The sequence below is a fragment of the Pimephales promelas genome, chromosome 21 (genome assembly GCF_988280905.1).
Source record: "Pimephales promelas chromosome 21, fPimPro1.hap1.1, whole genome shotgun sequence".
Classification (NCBI taxonomy): domain Eukaryota; kingdom Metazoa; phylum Chordata; class Actinopteri; order Cypriniformes; family Leuciscidae; genus Pimephales; species Pimephales promelas.
The window spans coordinates 2854684-2871168 of NC_142789.1; the positions used below are offsets into that span (position 1 = coordinate 2854684).

General features: G+C 37.5%; 1 protein-coding gene across 5 annotated transcripts in view; it reads left to right on the forward strand.

The window, feature by feature from the left end:
* The first annotated feature begins 213 nt into the window (after window positions 1-213).
* The window catches only part of ankrd52b (ankyrin repeat domain 52b), a 29631-nt gene continuing 13359 nt past the window's right edge, over window positions 214-16485 (forward strand). For 3 of the 5 annotated variants that reach the window (XR_016148450.1, XM_039663369.2, XM_089124986.1), the window contains exons 1-19: window positions 214-380; window positions 866-949; window positions 1124-1202; window positions 1924-1994; window positions 2073-2273; window positions 3644-3731; window positions 3821-3963; window positions 7553-7765; window positions 7849-7927; window positions 8844-8958; window positions 10457-10539; window positions 10723-10786; window positions 10890-10958; window positions 12100-12240; window positions 12805-12867; window positions 12964-13075; window positions 14168-14239; window positions 14448-14649; window positions 15764-15851. Coding sequence is in view for 4 of the 5 variants with exons in the window: in XM_039663369.2 (XP_039519303.2) it covers window positions 354-380; window positions 866-949; window positions 1124-1202; window positions 1924-1994; window positions 2073-2273; window positions 3644-3731; window positions 3821-3963; window positions 7553-7765; window positions 7849-7927; window positions 8844-8958; window positions 10457-10539; window positions 10723-10786; window positions 10890-10958; window positions 12100-12240; window positions 12805-12867; window positions 12964-13075; window positions 14168-14239; window positions 14448-14649; window positions 15764-15851 (1994 nt within the window). In the remaining variant the exon portion in view is untranslated. The remainder of the gene's footprint in view (window positions 381-865; window positions 950-1123; window positions 1203-1923; window positions 1995-2072; window positions 2274-3643; window positions 3732-3820; window positions 3964-7552; window positions 7766-7848; window positions 7928-8843; window positions 8959-10456; window positions 10540-10722; window positions 10787-10889; window positions 10959-12099; window positions 12241-12804; window positions 12868-12963; window positions 13076-14167; window positions 14240-14447; window positions 14650-15763; window positions 15852-16485) is intronic. The other 2 variants (XM_089124984.1, XM_089124985.1) reach the window with 2 other exon arrangements.

A 16485-nucleotide genomic window follows, 5' to 3' on the forward strand; every position in this document is an offset into this window, starting at 1 on the left:
TAACGCATTGAGCAACTATTAAACACTCACAGTGACGCTCTATGGTAATGTTAGCAAAGTAAAAATAGGTTGTCTTTGTTTAGAAATCCATTTTGTTTTATCTTTTATTCTGAAAATGTCAAATGTGACATCTAGGGAACTCACGTGATGTAATTCCTGTGTTCTGCCGTAGATGGCGCTGTAAACCACCAGCTCAGCTTCATGTTACAGCCTTACAGCGCAGATTGAGTTTAACCAGACGAGTGGACCCGCTCACTGTTCGCCGTTCAAAGCAAACTTTATTTTCTTCATACACGTATTACTGTATTATAAGATTCCTAATGAATAAACTTAGACCTGGCTAATCTGAGGAGATGGGAATATTAAACATAGAAGAGCAGGTAAGTGTTTTTCGCTTTAGTTTTCTTCAGAAGCATGGTCAGACGTCAGGACATGTTTAGTTTGTTCCGTGGCATTGTTTCAGCTTGATTTTTAATATACTTAATGTGGTGATAAAGACAACTAGATCAAAACTGTCTCTGTAAAACTAGTTATATCAATTTGTTCTCCTAATAGTGGCCTTTTACGCTGTCGAGTAAAAACCCACATGACGTCAACAGTATGATCTCTCTATGTTCCTAGTCGTGGGCAAAATATTTAGTTTTTTTCTTCTTTTTTTCTTAAAAATACAATCCAATAATGTTGTGGACCGATAAATAATTTATATAAATAGTCCAGTATATGATAGGAATAGTCAATTTCATGGTGACTTCACAAATGGCAATAAACCTGACTTTGAAAATGATAATGTGGACACTTTTCACAAACCCCGTGTTCATAAATAATTTCCTCTGCAAACTTCACTGATCCATCTCTCTCTCTGTAGTCGCTCCTGGTCCAGGCAGTGTTCAGCCAGAATGCTGAAATGGTGGAATTTTTGTTGGAACAAATGGAAGAAGTGGATGAACTGGTATGATATGGTTTTGTCTTATGATATTTGAATAGACATGCTGATTCTGACAAATTATGATACTCCTTTTACATGTTTTTAAGACTAATTTCACATACATGATGACTAGAATGCTGTATTAAAATTATAGAACGAGCACACATTTTTCTTGGCAATAATTATTTGTTGTTTCAGGACCAGGAGTGCCGCACCGCCCTTCATGCTGCAGCGTATGTGGGTGGAGTTCATATCATGGAGATCCTCATCAGTTCAGGTGCAAACCAGCATATTAAAATGATTTCTGAAGGATCATGTGAAACTGAAGACTAGAGTAATAATGCAAAAAAAAAAATAAAAAAATGCAGGAATAAATTAAATATTACAATATATTCACATAGAAAACTTTTCTTTTAGAGTCCCCCTGTAGTCAATCATTTATTTCACCAAAATTACATATTTTAATGTTTTTTCTTTAAAAAAAAAATCTTCATGTCTTAAAAGTGCTTGAATGTAACTCGACGACAACCTTGCCTCATTTAATATACACGCTTCTTCTATGAATATGCAAATGAGCCCCGCCTCCACTCAAGCACTTACTCAGAGACCCACTGGTTGACGATCGATCACACATCGATCTGATTGGTTACAAGGTCGTTTGTGATGTCAGAAACACCAGCGATTTCAAACCGTGTTTTTGAGACTGTCTTTGGTTCACTGCAGTTTTAAGGAGAAAATACTCAGCAATGCTGTCCACTTATGAATTTACACATGGTTTGTCTTAAAGAATATTAAAACACCACATAAAAGCTTGATTTTCACCACAGGGGGACTTTAAGATTGTTGTAATATTTAAAAAATATTACTGGGCTTGCTGAGGATAAGACACTCTACACCGGTGGTGTATACATTGTAATTGTTATATTAATTTTAACATTCATTTAGAACATGTTGTCTTTCTGTTTTCATCTTTGATGGCCTGTTATCTTGTGTTTTAGGTGCTAATGTTAACGCTAAAGACCAGGAGTGGTTGACTCCTCTGCATCGGGCCGCTGCCTCACAGAACCAAGTATGAGAGGACTTTAAAACATCATTTTGCTGTTCATTTTATTGTCTGTTTTTCTCATGATGTGCTGCTGTGATGCAGGGCTCTGTTGTGCTTCTGCTGAGGACGGGAGCAGAGGTGAACACACAGGACAGGTTCTGTCAGACGCCTCTACATGTAGCTGCCGCCAACAGAGCCACGAAGTGTGTGGATGCTCTGCTTCCCTACGTGAGCTGCATGAATGTAGCCGATCGGTTTGGGAGAACGGCTTTACATCACGCCGTCCACAGTGGACATGCGGAGGTATGGCAAGAGCTGACACTCAACCTCGAGCTACGTCTACATTAATCAGGATACATTTCGTTTCAAAACGCTCTCTGTCCACACTAGCATCTTCCAAAAGTTTCTCGTTCACACTAAAAGTCACCGTGAAATCAATTCTTTTTTTTTTTAAAGGCAATATTGCAGTGTTTATTGTAAATGATTGATCTGTGCATCTTGTAATTTTAAATCAGAATAACTTCCCCTTAATCTCTTCTCTGATGACGAGGGCGGGGCAACCTGTCACTCACATGAGATCCACCAATAGCAAACCACAACCATCCAATCAATTCCTCACAGAATTGATTTCTTCTATAACAGACGTGATGGCTGAATCTACACATCTCAGTTCTCCAGCGGCGGCCATCTTTGTTGTAAACGTAATCATCCACGTCACCAAAGAGAGCTCGGGTTGAACTCGTTACTGTTGATCATCTGTCCATCATCGTATAAAGCCCGCCCTTACAATTTGATTGGTCCGAACAGCTTTGGTTCGGGCATACTTGCTTCACACAACTGATCAAGTCCAGACCGAACTCAAATGTTGTGGGCGGGGCTAAGTTCGGCTGGCATCCAGGCTAACAACTATGCATTATGCTTACAAAAACTTTAGCAAATTATTTGAGTGTGAAGTGTGAAGATGTCAATTTTTCTAGGCCGGACATTTCTTTTGGCCACCACTGTATTGTCAAAAACACAATTTCCCTCATGTTTTGACACAGGACGGCAATTGTGAGAAACATTTCTGTAATCTTTGCTTTGAAAGTAACATTTAGCAACACTGAAAGTAAATAGCAGGCTCAGCAATGCCAATGTAGTAATAGCACAATTTGCATTATGGTTTTCTAATACCTCCAACCTCACTACAATAAACGTCTTCATAAACAGAAGGCGTATTTCACACATCTGTATTCATGCAGACGTAGCCTTCAATATCTCTTAAAGTCCCCCTGTGTGGTGTTTTAAATATGCTTTAAGACAAACCATGTGTAAATTCATAAGTGCACACCGTTGCTGAGTATTTTCTGTGTAGCCTCAAAAACACGTTTTGAAATCGCTGGTGTTTCTGACGTCACAAAGTAACCAATCAGATCGACGTGTGATCGTCCACCAGCTGAGTGAGTGACTGGAGGCCGAGCTCATTTGCATATTCATAGAACCGAGTATACTAAATGAGACAAGGGTGTCGAGTTACACTCAAGATATTTTAAGAAAAAAATAAATAATTTTGGTGATCATAGATGTGCTTTTAAATGATGAAATTATTGACTACAGGGGGACTTTAAACATTATTGATGAGGTTTGTATGTTATGTAATACTTTTCTTAACAACTAATCAACAATGTCCTTAGACAGTGACCATGCTTCTAAACAAAGGGGCCAACCTGAGTGCCAGAGACATAAAGGACAGGCAGCCCATCCATCTGGCTGCTCATCAAGGTATCTGGTCCTCTGAAGCAGCATGTGTGTTAATATAGTGCTCAGAATAGTGCGTTATCTTACAGAGACTGATTGTATCTGCCGATCAGGGCATCTGGAGGTGGTGGAGCTCTTAGTAGCGCGCAGTGCTGATGTGTCCTGCAGGGATAAGCAGGGATTTACACCTCTGCATGCAGCGGCTCTTAGTGGACACACTGAAGTGGTCAAACACCTCCTGAAACATGGAGCACAGGTGAGGAATCGTATTAGACATTAGTGGGCATTTCATTATGTGACGCTTACTAGTTTTGTCCGAAGGCGTAATAAAACACTTGTACTCGTACTTTAGAACAATTGCTTCTCAATAATATATATTTTTATAATTACATTCATATTTTCAATGCTTTCAACTTCAGGTGGAACATGTTATGTTATGATATTATTGGTTAATGATGACGTTCATCTGTTTTTTTTTATTTTTTATTTTTTATTACAAGGACAGTGCATATTAACATGACAAGTCAAAATATGGCAGAGTTAGCCAAATGGCTAGTTTTCATCTGCAGTCCTGGGCCAGATGTACAATAGGCAACCTAAAAATACAATGTAAATACAACAAATATAATTAAAACATAACAAACCAAAACAACTACACAAAAAAATAAAAAAAAATAAATAAAAAAAAAATAAAAAAAATCAATGTAGACATATTTGCATGCTAAAAAGCCACATTTTAAAAGAAGAACGAAATTCATTATAACTATTTAATTCTCTAACAGACGTTGGGATGTCATTCCATTCTTTTGAGGCTTTAATAGAGAAGGCAGATTGACTAAAAACAGTTTTCCTAAAATTAATAACACAGTCCCTTCTAAGGTTATAGTTATTGTTATAGTTTGAATAAACAAGCAGACACCGATTAGTTACTTAAATTAACAGAAACACAACTAGCAGAATGTGCTTTCCATTAAATGAATCACACACAGTAAACAAATCCTTAAAAAAAAAAAACAGGCCTTTCTTTGTCAGTGTCGGCTGCAAAGATGAAGTTGACGATGCCGACTCACGATCTTGACAGTAGTCGACGCGCTAGAGAAATGCACATTTCATACGGATTACACAAGCAGAGAGCAGTCTGTAGTAGGCATGGGCAACGATTAATCGCGATTAATCGCATCCAAAATAAAAGGTTGTGTTTACGTAATATATATGTGTGTGTGGTGTGCACTGATGGGCAGTGTTGTGCAAGTTACTTCCAAATTGTAATACATTAGGTATTACTCGTTACTGTTATTTAAAAGTAAATCATTACCTTACAATATTACTGTCTCAGAATTGTAATGCGTTACATTACTCATGTATTACTTTTGAGTTACTTTCACCAAAATAACTAAGTAGAACTTAACTTTTGGGCTGTAACGATATGCAATATGAAACCGAAATCGCGATTCGCCACACGACTCAGATCCACGAACCTACAGAATCGCGACACACCTCTTCCAACTCCAGCGTTATTCTCCTTACCGTCCAGATCCAATGCTGCCTTATCTTTAAATTAGGCTATTAGTATTATTTGAAGTTAACATTATAAAATACGTAGACCTACACCACAAAACTAGTTAAGGAGCATTATGGACATGACATTTGCAGTCAAAACTTGAAATAAAAATTCTCAGAAAATTCATGTATTGAAACGTATATCGGCTACTTCCTCAAAGGACTCCAGACATTAGACAAATATCAGTCTATGTTTTATTTTTAATATTAGGGAAAAGACGCACATTCATGCGTGACAAAAAAAAAAAGGAGGCAAAATATATTTTTTGTAATTCTGTGAATTACACTGCGCAAATCGGATGAGGAAGGGTTGGCTCTCCAGTCTCCATAGAACTTAAAATATTCATTTTATTTTAGTTTTCGTGTTCGCATTTATGAGGAAAAAACAATGTTACAGACGCGACCGCTCTGAACTGGCACTAAAAGACTGCTTTAAAACTTTCACACAGTATGTTGCCTTTAAGAAGTAAAAGCAGACAATAGACTGTAATACAACTGTAATACAAGCCTCACTGAACATGTAACGAGTAAAATATTACTGAAAATTGATTAGTAATGCCTTACACTACTGCGTTACAGCAAAAAGTAATATGTTACTGTAATGTATTACTTTTGTAATGCGTTACTCCCAACACTGCTGATGGGCAGTAACGCGTTAGAAGTAACGCGTTACTGTAATCCAATTACTTTTTTCTAGTAACGAGTAAAGTAAGGGATTACAATTGAAAAAACAGTAATTAGATTACCGTTACTTCCCTGTAAACAGCCTGCGTTACTGCGTTAGTTAACCGTGATTTTGTTTAGTCAGACCGTCTCGTGACGAGTCGTGCGTGAATAACAATGATGTATGAGCGCCACGACATCATCAGAGACGACTAGAGCGCGGGAGAGAGCAGCCGAGCTGCCAACTCTCACACGCTCACACGACACACCCCTGATTTCTCGCGCTGAAGTGTCAATCCCGTCGGTCAAATGCCTGAAAGATGAGCTTATCTATAAATCTAACCGTTGAGCCACATTTGTGATTGACTAGTTATACCGTGTTCCAAAGTCCAAACTTCGTATCGCGCGCACGATGAGGAGAGCAAGAGAGACTTGCGTACTATGCAGAGAGAAGCATCCTGATCTGGAAACTGTTACATATCGGTTATCGGTATCGGCCAAAATTTTCATATCGGTGCATCCCTACTATAATGCAAATCGATTTGTAAAATTTGCAGATTCATTTATGGTAGCTTGATATTATAATATATGGTTATTATCTACCACTCAAACATTGCATTGAAGTATCATATAGATTCAGTAAAACGGTAACCAATAGACTAGGCTACTATAATGACGCTGGCTTGTAAACGTGAGCATCGCGATCATTTGTCGTTAGAAAAAAAATAAAACCCATGAAATTATATTCATTTGACATGCTGAAATATATGCCACTGTACCTGGGATGAAGATTATTTCACACGCGACGCAAGCAGAACAGCTGCATTTGACCTCCTCCTACAGTGTTCAGGGCTATCATGGTTGTCAACAAATGCGCGTGCATGTAGGATGACAGAGTTTATGACAATAGTAGAGGACAATACTGTTTCCCAACTGTAGGGGGACCCCGAAAGCAAAAACTACCTGGTGTTACTTTAAAGGGTAACTAAACCCCTGGTCAGAGCCTGACTCCACCCACTGGCAATATTTGAAAATGCTGAAAAAGTGGGCGGACCCCAGCGGAGATAGAGGGGACGAAATAGATGCTAAAACACTCCATCCTGATCGTTTTCAATACTCACAATCCCAACTCCTGACTCCCTACAGTGGTTTTGACGACACAAGATGGTTTTTATATTGCCAAGGGCGTAGCTCGCGTGGTGAACTGAAACCTGCGTACGTCACGAAGTGCGGAACATCCAATAAAAAAATTCAACTGCAGTAGCCACCGTTCAACCTGAAGAGGGCAGCACTAAGACGCTTTTACACCATATATTGTAGAAATAAAACACTTTATAAACAAATGTCAAAAAAGTGACTCGAATCAATGACTGGTATTAATAAAGATCCATTCTTACAGATCATTAACTAAAAAAAGTTGGTTAAGTGTTTAGTTACTCTTTAACAGGATACAAAAACAAATACAGGTTTGTAATTACATGAGTGTGTGTGAGTAAGTGATTTCATTATTATTCTTTTTCACATGGTTCTTAATTCTGACAATATACGTAATGTGCACTAATGAATTGTGCGTTATGTAAACTAAATAGAATTTAAGTTTTCTCTCTCATTGTGTGTGTTAGATTGATGAAGCAGATGGTTCTGGTAACAGTGCTCTCCATATGGTTTGTTATGCTGGGGACGAGGTTATAGCAAGCCAGCTGGTTAACTGTGGTGCCGATGTTAACCATTCGAACAGCCGAGGCTGCACAGCGCTTCATCTGTCTGCCGTGTCCAGCGACGGCGCACTGTGTCTGGAGCTGCTGGTCAACAACGGGGCGGACGTTAACATCACGGTCAGGACACATGAACCCCAAAACAGCAGATGGATATTACAGGTTTTTTTTTTTTTCTCTGACCTTTCTTGTTTTGATTTCAGAATAAAGACGGGAAGAGTCCTTTGCATATGGCCGCCACTCAGGGACACTTCACTCGTTCCCAGATACTCATTCACAATGGTAAAGCCAAGCTCAAAACATAAAACATAAACTTTATGACTGTAAAGTCAGCATGAAGTTGCGAATCAGTCTTTTCTTCTCTAATGTGACGTATATTCAAGTGAAACGCTTCTGTAACAAAGAAGAAATGTGGGCGGGGCTTGATTTTGTCCGTGGGGAATTGATTGGATGGTTGTGGTTTGCTATTGGCTGATCTCATGTGAGTGACAGGTTATAGCCCCGCCCTCATCACAGAGAAGTTATTCTGATTCAAGATTACGAGGCACATTAATTAAAAATAATGATATAAAGAGATACATAATTTATCATAAATACTGCAATATTCCATAAAAAAAATTGAATTTTGATTGGTGAATTTTAAGGTACATATTTTTACTTTTTAAACTGTTCTTATACAGTGTTGGCTTTTTGGATATGTATTTTTCTGTCTGGAAACTCAAAACAAAAGAAAGGCTGAGGAACTAATATCACAAAAAAACAAAACAAAAAAAAACACAGCATATTACACTGGCTTTCAACAAGGTTTTCAATGGTATCTGTTATACTTACAAATTTTAATGTACATAATAATAGTCACAAAGAAAGCAAATTTACTCTGGTGTGTTTTGGTCCATGTCTGTTTTACTTTTATATGCTAGTACAGATCTGCAGACATGCATTTCAAATTCACAGTCATTCTTTTCTTGGGAAAACAGACCAGAAATGTTGATCATGTGTCTTGCTTTCAGGGGAATATCAAAAAATGTGTCCAAAATGGGAATGTCCCTTGCCCTTATACCTTTTAGCCGGCCAAAGCAACAGAAAACCGACCATCTTGCTTTCTGGCCTGTAGTTTACTTGTGACAAACTTAACAATGGTCTTTGTAGGATGCAGAGTGATCAATCTTGTAATATAACTCTTGTTTTTCTGTTTTAGGTGCTGAGGTGGAGTGTGTTGATATATGTGGTAATACTCCTCTTCATGCTGCTGCTAAACATGGTCACGAGTTGCTCATCGGTTTACTCTTGAGCAACGGTGCAGATGTGGCCAGGTGTGTCTTCACAAACCATTTAAACACACAGACAACAGACACTTTAGAGTTCGTATCTCCCCATCTGGGAATAACCAAAATTAGATGCATCACGACTGGAGTAGATGTAAAACGTACCATTTTTCAACATTCATTATCCGATTCTTTTTCATAAAAAGGGTGGAGGGACTACAATATGGTATTTCTAATCCCTTTAATGTTGCCAACATTGTACGGCAACACTAGTGACTGAAATACGGCCCACGATTTCTTTAAATCAATGTAAAATCAATTCCATTTAGCTGGCATGTATATGTTCAAAAAGTTAATGGCTAGGTCATTATATTACCGTACGTTCACACCGCCGCCGACTTGAGCTTCCAAAGCGGCCGGAAGTCATTCATTTTCAATGGAAGCTGGCTTTTCTCAGCTGCAAGGAGCGTCAAATCCATCGGCGTCGCGTTTTGGGCGCTTTGAGCGTCAATCAGAATGTTGAAAGAAGCTCAACTTTATGGTAATGAGCTGTGACGCGGTTCAGCGGCAAGCAGTGGCAAAACGTTAGCAACCAATCGGAATCTAGATGTCCTTCGCGCTGGCTAATTACGGAGAAATAGAGAGCCTAAGTCCCGCCCCTCCGCTTCCGGCTCATAGGACCTTATTTCGGAAAAAATATGAATGGTAGTCAATGGCGAGAGACAACTTATCTTTTTATTCCGTCTGAACTGTGCCCTCAATTACGCATATGATGTTTATCAATTTTGAAAGTTAATTCTGAAAGTCAAAAACGTCGCAGTTTGTCATAAAACAGAAGAGTAACATTTAGTTTAATGTGAAAATCGCTCTATGAACTACATCTCCCGGGAAGAGAAACAACGAATGAGATCCGTGTGTGTGCAGTCTGGTACAAAACACTTGGGTATGACGGCGTAACGTTACGATTATAACGTAAGACTATAGAAACAATGACAGACAGCCTCAGTAAAGTTAGCTTCATTCTTGAGAGAAAATGTGCGCCTTTGGGGTTTGTAGTCTTTGTAATTACGTATTTTCACTGTCTTATACCTCAACGATTTTACATCAAACTGCGACTTTCTTTACTTCTTTACTAAAATGTATCTTTTATTCAGGGCACAATTCAAACGAGATCAAAATATTTGTTGTCTCTCGCCATTGGCTACCATATAATATTTTAAAGACTTAACTAACTTTATTAGTAAAGATCATCAATGATTCGATTAGTTCAATTCGGCAACAGTGATGTCATCGTCCAGCTTAGTTCAGTTCTGTCCAGTAGTGTCAGTGCAGTCAAATCTATAATATTGTTGAACATTAAGTGTCCCCAACTAAGCCAGAGCACAAATGTGATGGTTGGAATCATGTCATGTCTTCAGGTTATCTTGAGAATATGTTTAAAAAGTATCTAAATGCTATTTAAATTATTTTTAAATAGCATTTAAAGCATAAAAATGCTTTTTAAAAAAATGCTTTAAATCTAATAACATTTACAATAACTGTACAGGCGAGGCATTAATGGGATGACCCCGTTGCACTTGGCGGTGTTTTACGGATTTTCAGACTGTTGTGGAAAGTTACTCTCCTCAGGTAAAATTCACACACATACACATTGTCTAATAGGGGACATTTACATTATTCACTTTGCAGATGCTTGAATCCTAAATGCATATGTAAATGCATAATGATTATCCCATTTCCTTGAGATTAAACCAGATGTATGTCAAGTGTCTAGTACTGAATGTTTGTCTAACACGCATTTACTGTCTGCAGGGTTTGACATAAACACACCGGACAGCCTGGGAAGGACGTGTTTGCATATCGGTGCTTCAGGCGGGTACGCTAAACGGTTACCATTTATGTGTTTTCATAGTTTGTATGTCGTCATTTTTAATAGAGCATTTTGCTATTCACCCCTTTTTCAATTTGTTCACTGACAGAAATGTTGAATGTCTTAAATTGCTGTTGAACAGTGGTGCTGATTTGAGTAAAAAGGACAACTTTGGAAGGTAAAATCTTTATTTGTCAATAACAATAATTCTGATATACATTCACACTGTGAATCTTGTGTACTTATTAGGGCTGGGTAATAAATATAGATTTCTCGATATTAATCGATTCTCCTTTTTACGAACCGATATCGATTCTTAAATCTCAAGAATCGATTAGTCATCCTGTTTTATTTGAATGAATGGGACATTGTGGCGATGTGGCGTGAGATCGCTCTGGTCTGATCGCTCTGATGTCTCTTCCGGCTTAATAATACCAGTTACAGCGCCAAATAAACATGAATGAGCATCTCAAAGTGTGTTAAAGATAGAGTACAACTTATCGAAATCCGTATCGTGTCACATTGATTCACAATCAGCGTTTCAACCGCGGAAAGACGTCAGTTAAACAGCTTGTAATCAATGTATCGTCATATTTACCTCAGAAAACCCACATAAACTCGTTAGTCAGCTAGAAAAAATAACTCCAGAGAGGAGCATTTTGTTAAATATATACACCATATTACATGCATTATAATCTTAATGTTCTTCAATATTTAATGCATATTTGAATAAATCTGGCAAGTTTTTATGACAGCCACCATTTAAATGTTTATATTTCATATAATCTTCTTATTATAAAAATAAATAAAAGGGTAATTTAATTGTTTGTATAGCTACAAAACAGTTCATTATTACCTTCATATTAGGATAATGAAGCCTATAGGCTACAACTAGACTCCCATAGTTTACAGCATTAGTTAAGAGATTTGATTCCCTTGAGAAAATTTGCAATTTATTGTAACTGATATCCAAAATAATCAATATTGAATCGAATCGAAATCAAATTGCAAGCTTGTGAATCGAAATCGAATCGAATTGTGAAATTTGTCTCAATACCCAGCCCTAGTACTCATTCACAAGTATGAGACCACCAGTGAAAATGCTTCATTATACCATTACAAATTATATTTTGTAATTGTTACATGCACTAAAAATGGCATGTTTAAAACCGGATGGTTGGCATTTTCCCAGCATGGTTTAAGGATATTCCAGTGTGATTATGTACTTTAATACAAAAAACCAGGGAATATGATCTTTTTAAATTCGTCAATGTCATAAATTAGAAGGATTGCAGAATTTCTCCTTTGATTCTTTGCAGGTCTCCATTGCACTACACATCCGTGAATGGCTCATATCTGTGCACAGTGGCTCTGGTGAAAGCTGGAGCTGATGTTAATGAACTGGATGTGTATGGATGCAGTCCTCTGCACTACGCAGCTGCTGCCCAGACCTCACATAGGTATAGCACTATAACACTGCCAGACCCTTGCATTTTTCACTTTTTGTTATGTCGCCTTTTGGGCTGTGATCAACCAAAGAAAATCTTGGTCGACTGAAGTCCTGAAATTTCGACTGGAAATCGATGGGGGAGGAAAAAAAAACATTAGATTGATTAGCTGCGCTGTACTTGGTATCCTTGTCCGCCAAAATGAATTATAAATAAACTAGTAGGCTATTGGCAGTATATTAAAGTGTTTTTGACCTAATTATTATGCACTGAAATGACACAGTCTAGATTGTCGGCTCTGAGAGCGTTGCATCATGTGCAACTGCGCAATATTATAGCCTATTATTTCTGAAAATAGTACTAGTGATATCAGCACAAGAACTGTTGCGGAAAATGCGACATAATTTAGACAATAGATTTTGTCATATGTTATAATAACTGACAGACACTATCGTTTCAGCCATCAGTTTCAGGGTCTTGCTCTGTCTGCGTTTTCAGCCACCCAAAAACGCTATTGTCGTGTAAATTTATTTATTCGACTAATTTCAGATATGACTTACCTTTGTTTTCTCCCAGTAGATTTGAGCAGAACTGTCCTGACAAAGAACCCAGCAGTGATAGCGACGAGGAGGCTCTGTGGTAAAGCACCCGTTTGGATTTGAAACTAAAATGACTCTGGCTGTAAATAAGCGTAATACTACCTGACTCTTGTTTATGTGTTGTGTGTTCGTACAGGTGTCTGGAGTTTCTTTTGCATAGCGGTGCTGATCCAACGCTGCGTGACAGTAAAGGTTTCAGTCCAGTTCACTATGCAGCGGCCCGTGGAGACAAACACAACCTAAAACTGGTATATCATAAATGTTAAGAAAACCAAAAGCCAATACTGATATAATATGCCAATATTCATATCATATATATATATATATATATATATATATATATAATATATATATTATGGCACATGTGAGTAGAATCTGTATTTCAGTTGGATTAAGTTTGATGTTTTTAGTCCTGCTAATTCTGTCTAGTGGAAAACAACTGAATTATATTACTCATATCATAATATATATGTATACATACAAATAACTGAATCATATTACTCATATCAGAATACAAACAACTAAATATAAACAAGTGAATTATCTTCATATATATTCTGAGTAATATAATTCAGTTGTTTATATTTATACACTTAAGACATTTAATGGCATTGCATTATATAACAAATAAACTAAACATGGATTTAGATAATAGATATTTGGATAATAATGCATTTTACATTTTCTTTTTCAAAAAGAGAATAGATATATATTTTCATTTCATGCCGATTTTAAAGAAAGCGGCATTTATTTTAAATAAATATTGGCGCGAACACATTTTCAGGCTAACCATTTCACAAAAAGAAATGTGCTAGGTTTGAACTGATAAAATATATATATGGTGTTAAAATGTTGGAAGTAAACAAGTATTGTTTCTTTAAATACAAAAATATTGAGACACATTGTTGTCAAACTTGACTGGCTTGACTTGGTTTGGCATTTTAAAGTTAGTTCTGAGAAAATCTCTAGCTGATGTAACTTTATTTAGTATTTTGTCATATAATGCGTTAACATTCACAAATAGTCAATTAAGCATCCAAAATACTTTTTTAGGAAATGTGGTGGTACCTTATGCTGTATGTAGAATAGCGGTTAAACTTAATTTTAAGGTGTAATATTAATTAACAACATATAGGGTTAGGAATAGGATTAGGGTGTGTTTGAGGGTTAGTTGCATATCATTCTGCATAATTTACTGTTATATTATTGCATAAAGTACATGTAACATTTGTAACAAGGACACTGTAAAATGAAGTGTTACCGAATAGGAATAGCCCACTTTTTATTTTTTATCTCATATGTCACATTGAGTGAACAAGCATTTTGTGTTTTTTTATTAGCTAATAGAAATGTCTTTCAAATGTGTGAAAGATCTGGAGAGTTGCATTCCTGTGAGCCCTTTGCACTTAGCGGTGAGTATTCAGTCTCTATTATTGTCTCTCTCTCTCTCTAATGTGAGTTAAATGATCTGAAATTTGAATAAATGCTACAAGTGCATTTGATTTTTAACTAGAAAAGGTAAGTTTGGCAAAACCTTGTTTGAAAGTTGCCATTGTTTTAAAAAATGTTCCCATTGCCTGTTAAGTTATGAATTTTGCCCTGGTCAATTGTTTCTGTCAGGCGTATAACGGTCACACTGAAGCTCTTCAGGTGCTCTCTGAAACACTGGTGAATGTGGACTTGCAAGATTCGAGGGGTCATACGGCGGTGTATTTGGCGGCTCTGAGAGGTCACGACCCCTGTGTGGAGCTGCTGCTGCTTCAGGGCGCCTCATACGCCATCAGGGAGCACATCCACAGGTGGACACCCCTACACGCTTCAGGTGTGTACGCATATTAACATGTGACGAATTCGTTCAATGCTTGGTTTAAGTTGAAACTAAGTTTAAGCCTAAATAATTGCTATGGTGGGACGGTTTAAACTGTAAATTTGTGTGAGTAAGGAATGACGAGCCATTCAATTATTAGAAAAATAATGCACACTCGAGGTGGTAATGCGGGAACGACCGAAAAATGAAGTTGTACCTCGGGTGTGCATTATTTTTATAATAATTCAACAGCCTAGAGTCAATTACTCCACCTATACTACGGTTACCACACCTCAAGACATTGCTCAGACTATGTATTTAAAGACATTTGCCAGGTTTTTGTCTTTAAAACGTTCTTGTGTGTGGGAACATCATTTTAGAGCTAGCAACGAAGGCTTTAGAGAAAAGCGTGTGTGAATTACCTGAGTCTGTGTGTCTCTCAACTGTGTTTGGCAGCAGGGTCATGTAGCTCTTAAATTATTAAACTATTTTACTGATAAAATCTTCATAGCAGCGCTGAAAACACGCGAGTGTGTGTCTGTATTGTATGTCCAATTGGCTTTATGCCCAGCTGCACTACTTCCTGAACTTCAGCCAGCTCCTTGTTTCCTGTCTGCCATTATTGGCCAAATTGATTAATTCAGGTGTGTCTGATTATTGTTGCCATGACTACTGAGGTCAGGTACACCTGAATTAATCAATTTGGCCAATAATGGCAGACAGGAAACAAGGAGCTGGCTGAAGTTCAGGAAGTAGTGCAGCTGGGCATAAAGCCCATTGAGTGAGAGAGAGAGAAGATATGTGCTTTTCCATAATAACTAATACATAATACAATGCAATTTTTGGGCAAAAATCTTGGACTTTTTTGATTTGGACTAAAAATGTGTTGTTTTTATCCAATTTACAATACTTACTTGCTCGGTCAGTGTCGTTGTGTTCAAGACCTTTGAAATAACTGAAATCATTTGGCGAAGTGATATGAAACTCTAATGTGGAAACTCTCCCAGACCTGCCTGCGTGTTTCGCTGAAAATAATTGCACACGTTAGAGTGTTTGTCAACCAATCAGATTCCAGCATTCAACGGCCCTGTAGTATAACTCAATTTAATCCATTGATTTATTTTCATAGCTGCCAATGGCCACACTGACTGCCTGCTCATGCTGTTGAAAAGAGCGGAAAAAAATGACATAATCGACGTCATGGACATGCATGGACAGTAAGTGCCATGTCAATGATTTTATATAACATGATCATGCAATGTATTATTTACATGTTTTAAAATTCAGCAGAGAGTCTGTCAAGGCTGTTTGTGACATATTTGTGCTGAAACTACTCAGATTGTTAGTGGGTTGATTCATCTTCCTCAGCCATTGCTCCTCTTCCTCTTCACAAACACAGTTCAGTGTTATTTTCAGACGATGCGCTTGAAAGGCTTTTGCTGGTCTGTCTTGGGGAACTTGTCACCCACCGTGGCAAACTCTGGCATGTTCCCCTCAATAAGAATGGGTTAGTTAGGTTTTGTGGTAAGGGTTGGGTTACAGTTAACAGTGTGACTACAAATGTAAATTAAATGCAAGTACTTTAACCCTTTATGGTATGGAGTTGCCATATGGCAACAATTAATTTCTATTTGTTTCCTTGTAAATCAGAAAAAAAATACAATATTTTGCACTATGGGAATTAAAAGGGCAGACCTTAAGGTAGCCAAAGATGTGCTGTTTTTAAGTCACATGACATTAGATGACATTAGGCACAAATTTTCCTTGAGTTTTTGACATCTAACACACCTTAAAAGATTCTATCAGCGCTACGTATTTGGAACCCCTAAAAGGTTCTATACACTCTTAAAA